Source organism: Corythoichthys intestinalis, chromosome 9, assembly GCF_030265065.1.
Source record: "Corythoichthys intestinalis isolate RoL2023-P3 chromosome 9, ASM3026506v1, whole genome shotgun sequence".
NCBI classification, from domain to species: domain Eukaryota; kingdom Metazoa; phylum Chordata; class Actinopteri; order Syngnathiformes; family Syngnathidae; genus Corythoichthys; species Corythoichthys intestinalis.
The window spans coordinates 1,703,913-1,715,975 of record NC_080403.1 but is presented as its reverse complement, the minus strand read 5'-3'; the positions used below and the strand labels follow the sequence as shown (position 1 = coordinate 1,715,975).

The window sequence follows — 12,063 nt, the reverse complement described above, 5'->3', positions numbered from 1 at the left end:
TCCTGCTTGGGATCGATATATTGTTTATCAAAGGTGTTTATGGTTTTTTTTTCTTTTCTTTTTTTCAAAATACAAATTAAAAAAAGGAACCAACAAGATGCTACCAAAACCTTCTACCATAATAGTTTTCTGTTACAGTGGTATGAAAAGGTATCTGAACCTTTTAGAGTTTTTCACATTTCTACATAAAATCACCATTAAATGTGATCTAATCTTTGTCAAAATCACACAGATGTAAAACCAGTGTCTGCTTTAACTAAAACCACCCAAATATTTATAGGTTTTCATATTTTAATGAGGACAGCATGCAGACAATAACACAAGGGGGAAAAATAAGTAAGTGAACCCTCTGCCAATACCAAACAATTTAAGTCAGGTGTGTGCCCAATCACTGATGAGTGGTTTAAAGCAGCGCCGCCCACTATAAAACACGCACCTGGTAAGAATTGTCTTGTTGAGAAGCATTGTCTGATGTGCATCATGGCTCGGTCAAAAGAGCTGTCTGAAGACCTGCAATCAATGATTGTTGATTTGTATAAAACTGGGAAAGGATACAAAACCATCTCTAAAAGTCTGGATGTTCATCAATCGAGAGTTAGAGAAGTTATCCACAAATGGAGAGAGTTTGGCACTGTTGCTTCTCTCCCAAGGAGTGGCCATCCACCAAAGATGACGCCAAGAGTTCAGCGCAGAATACTCATAGAGGTAAAAAAGAACCCTAGAGTGTCTGCTAAAGATTTACAGAAATCACTGTCACAGTCCAATATCTCAGTGCACACATCAACTATACCATTATGTAAAGCTATGGCTAAGAATGGTGTTTATGGGAGGACTCTACGGAGGAAGCCACTGCTGTCTAAAAAAAACCTTTTTGCTCGCTTAATGTTCGCAAAAAGGCACTTGGACACTCAACTGATGTTTTGGCAAAATATTTTGTGGACTGATGAAACCAAAGTCGAATTGTTTGGGAGTAACACAAAATGTCATGTGTGGAGGAAAAATGTAACAGCTCACCAACATCAACACCTCATCCCCACCGTGAAACATGGTGGAGGGAGCATCATGATTTTGGGCTGTTTGTTGCCTCAGGGCCTGGACAATCTTGCAGTCATTAATGGAAGAATGAATTCAAAAGTTTATCAGGATGTTTTGCAGGAAAACCTGAGGCCTTCTGTCAGACAGTTGAAGCTTAAAAAGATGATGGATGCTGCAACATGACAATGATCCAAAACACAGAATTAAAGCAACTTCAGAATAGTTTCAGAAGAACAAAATACACGTTCTGCAGTGGCCAAGTCAAAGTCCAGACTTGAACCCCATTGAGATGCTGTGGCATCCCAGGAATCTGACTGAAGTTCAGCAGTTTTGTCGAGAAGAATGGGCCAAGATTAGTCCTGATTGATGTGCCAAACTAATCTGCAGCTATAGGAAGCGTCTAGTTGAAGTGATTGCTGCCAAGGGGGGACCACAAATTATTAAATGTAATGGTTCACTTACTTATTTTCCCCCCTTCTGTCATTGTTTGCATGCTATCCTCATTTAAAAATGAAAACCTATAAATGTTGATTGTGTGGTTTTAGTTAAAGCAGACAGTTTTTTCATCTGTGTGATTTTAAAAAAGATCAGACCACATTTGATTTTGATTTTATACACAAATGTGAGAAACTCCAAAAGGTTCAGATACTTTTTCATACCACTGTAATTCAAGGGTTGCCATTGACGGCGCTAGACGCCCAATCCATTTAGACTGGGAGGGGTGAATGAAATTGTGTTCGTTTGAAACCAGAGCATTTGCAGCCAGTCTTTCCGATTTTGGGGGCGTTTACAGGCCACATTTTGGTCATTTTAGGACATTTACAGGTGTTTTCTTGTTGAGTTTGAGTCACTGCCTATTCATTTGGGGAGATTCCTAGGTCACTTCCTGTTCTGTAACCCAAAATCAACAGGCATTCACCTCTAAATGTCCCAAAATCCGCAGGAAGTGACCCTGAAATGCCCCGAAATCAACAGGAAGTGACTGAAAATCGACAGTAAGTGGCTTGAAATGCCCCCCAAATTAAACTCATTGAACTCCATAGACGTCAAATCCGTTTGAAGTGGGAGGGATGAACATTCGTTCATTCGCTGCCATCCCTCCCACTTCAAATGGATTGGACGTCTACTAGTGATAAACTCACAACAGAAAGATGAAACTAGCTTGTTTTTCTGTTTATTAGTTGTTTTGTAGAATGATTTACTGACCAATGTATTGATAATCGTTGTCTCACCATATCGTGAGATCATCGTGATCGTGGGCTTGTATCGCAAAGCCTATCGTATCATCCAACCCCTATTTTAAATGTTAGGTTAAAATGTAAATAATTTAGAAATGAGAATCTTTTTGTTGAACTTAGGAAGTCGTGTTCTGAATGACATTCAACAGCGCATAGTCATTGTTAGCATATGATATTTACAAGCTTACTATTACATTCTTTTATGTTTGCAATGTATACAGTAAATGACTAACCATGTTTGTGTTTTCTTTCTCTTTGCTCATCATGTGAAAACTAAAAACAGGTATGTAATCAGTTATCAGTCTCACTGTTACTTTTGCGTAGCAGAAAGTCATGTAGTTGTAGACTGTGTAACAATGCTTTGGATAGATTAGTCACATAATACAACTGTACTCATCTCTGTGTTGCTAATATAATTAACAGCATTTTTACAGTTTGCCCACACTTTCTGTCTCCCTGTTGCTTTACGTTGGACTAACAGCAAAGATTCTGGCGGACCGTAAGTTTTTCATGTTAACATCCTTTGTTTTTCACACTCAAATTATGTGATTACTATGTTATCTTTAAACTGAAACTGCTACCAGAAACATTAAGTGTCTATTATCTTATAACAATATAAGTACAACTAGAGGTCGACCAATATGGGACTTTCAAATGCCGATGCCGTTATGATATCCCCCAATTTTTTCAGCCAATTGCCGATATCCAAAGCCGATTTTGAAAGCCCATATTTGAGGCCGATATACTTTTTATTATTTTTTAATTTTTTAAAGCACATAGATGATGAAAGACATTTAGAAAAAAAAAATGCTTCAACAGGTTCAAATTTACATTGATGACCTGAGACTTAAAGGATTATTTCGGTCTAGTGCTCCCAAACCAACGATCGCAGCACTTCTTTTTATAATTATACACACCCAGCGAGAACAATACATTATTTTCAAATAATTAAACCCACCAGGATGGCATGACGAGGTGTAAATAAAGGAGAGTATAAGAGGACGTGCGCCATGCTAAAGCTAATGCTAATGCAAACGTTACGCTAATGCTATGAGTTACATTTAGAGTGTAAGGATCACTCAGTAAACACCTTAAAGGGTACCACGGATAGAAAGATATGTAGTTCGTAAAAGATAAATGTTAGTACGAGTTATAATAATTTGATATTAAACCCCTCTTAATGTTTTTGTTTTAGTAAAATTTGTAAAATTTTACATAAAAAATAAACTAGTAGCTCACCATTGTTGTTGACGTCGCGGGGTGGTGACGTCACATGGCAACGTTGCCGTACTTCAGTGTCACTCTTTAACTATGTAAGGTAGTGATTTAAATACACCACAAGGTATCAATGACGTGCCTCAGTGGTAGTGTAGTTGTTCCCCAACCCAGATATTGTGGGTTCGATTCTCCCCCCTGATGAACTCGTCTAAGTATCCTTGAGCAAGATAATTTCTTTCTCGTTTCTCCTAGTGCTGTGTCACCAGTAGGTACATGAGGAGACAGTGTAAAGCGCTTTGACTACCTTAAAAGGTGGAAAGGCGCTATACAAGTATAACACCATTTACCATATCCAGAAGCGTAGCAAGGGTCCCTGGGGGGCCCAGGCAACAAGCAACATTTAATACAAGTATAATAATGCCTCGGTCTCATAGAGGGCTTTTTAGGACACTCAAAGTGCCCGGCTTCTACTACATTAGGACATAAAACTACAATAACTCACCGCTGTCTTGCTTCCTTTTCTCCTCTTCGGCTTAATTTTTCTTTCTTTTGTCGCTTCATGAAGGATAACTTCGCTTCATTTTGGATATACGGCAATTAAAAAAAAGCCAAATCGCCGCTCACTCTCACTCTGATTCACGTGTGTTTGTGTGTGTGTGGGGGAGGGATGTAGAGCGAGTGAAGGGGCCCCTCAGTGCAGTAAAGCTGCATGTGCTAAATCTGTTGGCCCTCTGGGGGCCCCTGGTGACTGGGGGCCCTAGGCAATTGCCTGGTTTGCCAAATGGGATGCAACGCCTCTGACCATAACAATGGTGAGTTCTAAATTAATAATAGATCAAGCCAATGAGTGTGTTTTGTCCCTCGACTGACGCCTTACTTTCTCGTTTAGTGCGGGTCCATTGTGATTTACGTTCATTTGAGTGTTGTCTTCACAACAAACAAGACTCCTGATAATGGCTCCCAGCATCATAGTTTTTATATTGTGACTAAATATTGCCATCCAGTGTATTTGTTGAGCTAAACGAGTTGCGAAAAAGTTTAAATATTTTGACCAAAGTCTGAGCAAGTTTTATGTGTATTTTGCATATCTATTTTGATTGTGAATTTGTGAATGCCAGTTCTCTTTGTATTGTTGTTTAACAGTGTGAGAATAGGGCCTCACTAATACAGATTGAAGCACTTTTCTTTTTGTGAACATAATTTTTTGAGAGATATGAATATAATTTTTGTTGTATTTTCACTATATGATACTTATGTTTGTTGTGAAGAAGTTGTCGAAGCTTATGCTAATAAACGGCGTGGTCCGAGCTGCGAGTCTAAACGCGTCTGTCCACTCTTCTTTCTCTCTGCCTTACACCCCACTGTGCATTAAAGGAAAACTATAGCGCCAGTCAAGGGACAAAACGCACTCAGTGGCTTGATCCCTAATTAATTTAAAACTCACCATTGACACCTTGTGGCGCATTTAAATCACAATTAAAGAGTGACATGTTTTTTAATGTTATTTTCTATAATGTTTTTAAGAGTGACACATGGAATTCCGTCAGCGTGGCCATGTGACGTCACCGCCCTGCGATGTCCTCAACAATGGCGACCTAGTAGTTAAAATAATTTTACAAATTTTATTGAAACAAAAACATTAAGAAGGGTTTTAATATCAAATTATTATAACTCGTACTAAGATTTATCTTTTAAGAACTACATGTCCTTCTATCCGTGTTTCCCTTACAAAAGCTAAAGCAACATTAAATATTCTCTCATACAAAATAAAAAAAAAACAAGCAAAAAGCAAAACTACCATGCAGTTAGCATTTATTTTACGTAAATATGTCGAAGTACGATGCTAGTCTGTTAGTCAATGTGGTGGCCGCCATATGTAAACAGATTTTCCGGTGAAAAATCTTGTGAATAAATGCTTAAATCCCTGAATTCTTTATGAATATGGATGTAAAAGAGTCTCAATTCTTGGTTAAAAGCAAAAAAAAAAAAAAGTGCAGTTAGCATTTATTTTACGTAAATATGTCGAAGTACGATGCTAGTCTGTTAGCCATTGTTGCAGCCCCCATATCACAACAAAGAGCTTTTCCGGAGAAAATTCTTGTGAATAAATGCTTAAATCCCCGAATTCTTCATAGATATGAATGTTCTCGAATCTTTGTTAAAAGAACAAAAAAACGGGCAGTTAGCATTTATTTTACGTAAATATGTCGAAGAATGATGCCAATGCCGGTGCGGTTAATTTCTCCCATTGATTTTTTTCACAACATTTCAAAATGCATGCATGATACGAAAAATATAATAATTACCTCGAATCCTCGAACAAATCACTCCTGAGACAGTCCTTCCTTTTTGTATGCGGTACAGCTTTTGTACTTTTTCAACCTAAATCCGGCGTAGGATCCCTGCATGTGTTGCGACTGACTGCGAATAACTGAAGTGGACTGTAGGACAGCCCCCTACTTGAAGGCGTTGTGCAGTGGCTGATGGAAATGACCTGTCAATACAATTATGAAGTCTATGAGCAAAGGTTACAATGTAGTTATACGCAATACCCGTGTGTCTAATTAAGTTTAGTGTAAACAATTTTGGCCGATTGTCCCTAAAACCCTTTGAACTTCACATAGTACAGTTAACAAATTCTTCACGCCACCGTACCAGCAACAGGCGTTGTTTGGAGGGGCTGTCGGCTGCAGGCAGACCCTTGTCTTTCAAGCTGCTGAGGGGTCCTTCGGCGTCCTACCATCAGTCAGCGGCAGCCACAGTTGCCCACAAAGATGGATGGATCAAAATCCTTTCTTATCGGCTTATTTTTTTGTTGTTAATCAGCCAATGGCCGATGTTGGAAAAAATCTATATATCGGCCGGCCGATATATCGGTCGACCTCTAAGTACAATTCTTAGTAAGTTTTGCTTTGATATCTAGGCCAAATAAACCTGAAACCTTTTTGGGGTTTGGGTCTGTGTATAGAAATGTATTTGTTTATTTATTTAGTATCAATTTAAAGCCATGCAGGACTCAGTGAACTAGAAAAGTAAATGTGCAAAGGCATGTTGTCTCGGTTATGTGAAGGGGGTTGTCTTTCGTGAGCCATTAAATATGTATGGTGGTCTGAACACAGCTGGAAGGGGACATGATGGTCTGTTCATTTATAATGTATAGCATGTTGTATTGCTGTCTTAGTTTGCTATAATGAACAAATTTCCTCCGCTCTAATGATAAAAAAAATAACTGAAAATCAACCCTCATTAAGTGACTAAAAAACTACAACTAAACAGAAAACAAACCCAGCAATCTCTACTCTTCATCAGGTACTGAAAACACTTAGCAGAATTTCTAAATGTATCAACATATGGGACAAGTTAAACACTCCACAAAGAGTGCCAATAAGAATGAGAAGAATGAAACCCAACAATAATGAGATATTGGTCAGTTTTCATTTCAGTCTAATTTATTGAAGTTTGTCAAATCAGATTACTTTGGACCAACCCACAAGCACAGCTTCAGACAGATAACAAGGGCATTTATCCAATTCAACTGGACAGTTATTCATTAAAATCGTGTGTGTGTTTGCATCTATGTGATTGTAGCTATGTAACCACTCTCCTGTTTCCCCCATCCCCTTCCATCAGTGAGACAGCCCCCTACTATAACCAAGCAGTCGGTGAAGGACTACATTGTTGACCCCAGAGATAACATCATCATCGAATGTGAGGCCAAGGGCAACCCGGTGCCAACGTAAGGAATGCACTGCGCCCACACAGACACACCCCCAGCACACACACAAACGCAAACAATGTCTCTTGTTACATCACCAGTGAGACAGAACAGTAATACATTGTTTATTTGGTGTTACTTAGCTGTACATTAGGCACACATTCACACACATGTACTTAAATGTGAAGAAGAAAAGCCGCTACTATGGGCTACACTCGTCGTTACATTTTTCCTCTTTATTTGACATATTAGATTTTACTTCTTTTTTGTGCCAGCGATGCCAACGGTAGCTCTACCAGTTTCACCAGTGAGATGTCGCAAAAATTATCACAAGACTCCATTAAACCAATCAGATTCAAGCTTGGCGTTCTAAGATCACGCAGGCCTGTTCAATCACGTGGTGTCTTTAAAGCACCGTAAAAATGAAGTATTTGACATAGAGTGCGGACGTCAAAATGACTTTCATCTTTCGTGGCACGCCAGACCCACTTAGAGTGTTTGTTGCCAAAAAGCTCAATCTTGGTCTCACACAAAAATACACACGGCCCCAGGCTTCAACTGGGACCATGTGCTTTGGTCAGATGAGACCAAGATTGAGCTTTTTGGCAACAAACACTCTAAGTGGGTCTGGCGTGCCACGAAAGATGCGCATGCTGAAAAGCACCTCGTACCCACTGTGAAGTATGGGGGTGGGTCAGTGATGCTGTGGGGCTGTTTCGCTTCCAAAGGCCCTGGGAACCTTGTTAGGGTGCATGGCATCATGAATGCTTTTAAATACCAGGACATTTTAAATCAAAATCTGTTGCCCTCTGCCCGAAAGCTGAAGATGGGTCGTCACTGGGTCTTCAAGCACGACAATGACCCTAAACATATGGCCAAATCTACACAGAAATTGTTCACCAGACACAAAATCAAGCTCCTCTCATGGCCATCTCAGTCCCCAGAACCTTGTTTTGTTGGCAAAAGGGGGTTGTACAAAGTATTAACACTAGGGGTGCTAATATTTGTGACACACATTATTTGATGTCAAATAATTTTTTCATAATAATTATGGAGGGTACTGTAAGACATGTTTTTTTTTGTTGACCTTTTTCCCCAAAGTATAATTAAAAATTATATATTTTATATATTATATATTTAAACAAATGGTTTTTGAGCACTTTAAATGTAATAATTATGATAAGTTTTAAAAATGTTACCGTCCCACAGAAATATTTTTAAACATGAAAAAAAGGAAACGCCCAATCCATTATTTTATTTCATTTTTTATCTGTTTAACAAATTAAACGATGATTGACGCATGCAGCGTTTTGAAGGTCGAGTCTCTGGCATGATCATAACTTATCCATCTGTCAATCACTGTTTACTTTAATAAGCAACTGCAGTTCACTCTCTGACAATCAAAGAGCAGGGAGGGAGGAGGGGAGGGAGGGAGCGAGCGAGCGTGAGACTACGCGATCGGCTCGGGACAGCTCTTCTGTATTTATTTATTTATTTATTTATTATATTTTATTTTTTAAATTTTTGATTAAAAAAAAAAATCTGCGATGGACTTAGGGCACGAAGTTTGAAGCGCGAAGTAGCGAGGGATCACTGTATTCAAATTAGGAACTATTTTCTCCACTAGAGAGCACTCATGCTCTTCGGAAAAATGATGATTCTTCAGTTGTGTTGATTTTTGTTTTTCTCGCCAGATTTTTTTTGTGGGTTGTATTTCTTTGGCTTAATGTGGTTATTGTACAGTAGAATAATAACAGTTCATATACAGTAGATAACTTAAAAAAAAAAAGAAAAATCGAACATTATAACCAGTTACTCACAATGTTAATCATTACTTGAGTATTCTTTTCACCAAATATGTTTTTACTTGTACTTGAGTTCATTTTCTTGGATGACAACTTTTTCTTTTGCTTGAGTAATAGTATTTTGAAGTAAAGCTACTCTTACATGAGTAAAGTTTTTGGCTTCTCTACCAACCTACTTTCCTCAGTACTAGAATTGGTCAACATTTCTTCATCTGCAATATACAGTCCTGGAAAGTCCATGGCTGTACTTTCCATAAAACGAAAAAGTTTGACCTGAGTATGTTAACTCTTATACACTCATTTCTTCTCTCAGGTTCTCATGGAGAAGGAATGGGAAGTTTTTCAACATTGTAAAAGATCCGCGCGTAACAATGCGAAAACGCTCGGGAACCCTGGAAATCGGTTTTCGTAATGGAGGAAGGCCCGAGGATTATGAAGGAGAATACCAGTGTTTTGCCAGCAATGATCATGGAATGGCGATGTCCAACAAAATTCTACTTCGGGTCTCAAGTAAGAATATTAACACACATGATATGTATTCAAAAATATTTCCCTAATCTCTCTTTAATTTGATCATATTAGTGATCACAGTGGCTACAGTAATGCATACAGTATCTGTGTTATGCCTAAAGGGACGTTAAGGATAAAATGATATTTATTGGTAGACGTGAGCAATGAAAATTGTTAGAGATATAAACATTCAAGTTTAGCAAACGCACATGTGAGTTAACGCATGATAAGATATTAAAGCGTTCATGCAGAATTGGGACTTTTTTCTTTTTTCAAGAACCTTCATAGAGTCAGTGCATTACTTTCTTTAAAAATGATTTGCATTGATTGGACTCTTGCTCGACTTGCTCTTCTCTCCCTTCTTTGCCATCTTGCAGAGGCACCTCTGTGGCCTAAGGAGGTGCTGGAGCCAGTGGTGGTGACGGAGGGCTCCTCACTCGTCCTTCCCTGCAACCCACCTCCGGGCCTCCCTCCTCCATTTACTTTCTGGATGAACAGCAGTAAGTGAAAAAAACCCCCACTAAATTCCTTAAAAATTCACATGCAAATTCCACCCTTTTAGATTGACCCTGTATAATCAGTTAAGCAAACTCAATCGCATTGTTTAAATTGGTTATTCATAGACTTAAAACATCTAATTCAAGGTTACACTGGCAGAGATATTTTAACACTTGGAACATTACAGTGGTATGAAAAAGATTTCTCACATTTCTACAGAAAATCACCATCAAATGTGATCTGATCTTTGTCAAAATCACACAGATAAAAAAACAGTGTCTGCTTTGACTAAATCTACCAAAACATTTATAAGTTTTCATATTATAATTAGGATAGAATGACTTCAGGCTATGTTCCTAACAGTGGAAACTGACAGCTGAAATTTCTGCGACAGCTTTTTGTATTCTTCCCCTAAACTATAATGTTGAATAATTTCTTTCAGATTATTTGACTGTTGTTTTGAGGCTCCCAGGTTTCCACTCTTAGAGATGATGCAAATAGGCAATTGCCGTTTGCCACCTTAAATACCCTTTCTCTTTACAGGCTGTGTGTGTATGTTAATGTCAGTCTGCTTATCACACAAATTTTGAGTAATAAAAAAATCAATAAAAAGGCAAGGGTGCCTAAATATATTCACCAGCCTATATTTCTTTAGATAATTACTACACACTTTTTGTTTATCCTATAAATTATATTTCTTCCTCTACACTTCTCAAATATTACCTATCTTCATCCGCTATATGATATATTTAACTGAAATTTGTTTTCCAAAGAATCAGTGATTTACAATATCTTCAAAATTTAAATAGGCAAATAGTTATAGGCATAACTTTTGCATACCACTGGTTACCATTTCATAGCGTGTTCTGTACAAAACATCACAAAATGATGTCTGTGAAACCATAAATTTGTCTGCATTATGGATTAATTGATCTTTTCTGCACAACATGACAGCCCGTTTTTGAAAGCATGCCCCATCGCTCACTAAAGCTAAATATTTGTTCAAGTTGTCCAAATTTTATAGATTGATGAATTATCAGATGACTAAGGTTTCTCTGTCTTTGTCGCCCTCACTATCTCAGTGATGAGCCCGATTGTACAGGATAAGCGAGTGTCAAAGGGTTTAAATGGAGATTTATACTTTTCCAACGTCATGGCCCAAGATGCCCAGAATGACTATAGCTGCAGTGCTCGCTTCCACTTCACTCACACCATCCAGCAGAAGAATCCCTTCACTCTCAAAGTTCTTACCAGTAAGTGGAAACACACTTCGTTACTCCATTATACACAAACAGGCCGAAATACAAAATAACAACCATTTTATAACATTATAAGCTATTGTAAGTGGTCATATTATACATTTATTCTTTTGGCTATACTTTACCTCACATAAGAACAAAATGAAAAAGATTATCTTCACATTGTGACAGCTTGTTGTCATCACTTCTTTCATTTTAGAATTTATCTGACTGTGTTGACTTTTGGTTGGTTTACATATATGTGAATATCTGTATGTGCATGCTTGTGCGTGTGTTTTCAGATGATCCTTATAATGACACTTCTTACAATGACAGTGACCCATATGGTGGTGAGTCACCATGTATGGACAGTTCAGTCCCCTGTCCAACTGTAACTTAATAAGCACAATAACCAGCATGGTCATACTGTCTTCACCCACTGACCTCTGACTAAAGAGTATTTGTTAAACAAACTAACATCTAATGAATCTGCTCAGTTATGTAAAGACAAATACAGAGAGTCCTCGAGTTACAAACGAGTTCCGTTGCTATGCTGGGCAATCTAACCTGAATTTCCGTGGAAATCGGATTTTACTGTCAAAGTCGAAATTTACGTCAAAATACTTAGTATAGAAAAGTAAAAATAAATTAAAATAAGATGCTGATTACCATTATTGATAATAGGTGGTTGGAGAGTTAGGGTTTTCAATAATACACAACTACTAATTGCTATTCTTTTCGCTGAACCTAGAAGATCCAGCTTTCTTCTTTGGGGCCATAATATGAAAAAAAGAAGGGCGAAAAAG

General features: G+C 38.0%; 1 protein-coding gene across 16 annotated transcripts in view; it reads left to right on the top strand.

Moving 5' to 3' along the window:
- The window catches only part of nfasca (neurofascin homolog (chicken) a), a 280,053-nt gene that overhangs the window by 125,241 nt on the left and 142,749 nt on the right, over window positions 1-12,063 (top strand). For 13 of the 16 annotated variants that reach the window (XR_009064442.1, XR_009064443.1, XM_057846452.1 and 10 more), the window contains exons 4-9: window positions 2,755-2,772; window positions 7,122-7,227; window positions 9,325-9,521; window positions 9,899-10,021; window positions 11,102-11,272; window positions 11,560-11,607. Coding sequence is in view for 14 of the 16 variants with exons in the window: in XM_057846452.1 (XP_057702435.1) it covers window positions 2,755-2,772; window positions 7,122-7,227; window positions 9,325-9,521; window positions 9,899-10,021; window positions 11,102-11,272; window positions 11,560-11,607 (663 nt within the window). In the remaining 2 variants the exon portion in view is untranslated. The remainder of the gene's footprint in view (window positions 1-2,754; window positions 2,773-7,121; window positions 7,228-9,324; window positions 9,522-9,898; window positions 10,022-11,101; window positions 11,273-11,559; window positions 11,608-12,063) is intronic. The other 3 variants (XM_057846449.1, XM_057846457.1, XM_057846447.1) reach the window with 2 other exon arrangements.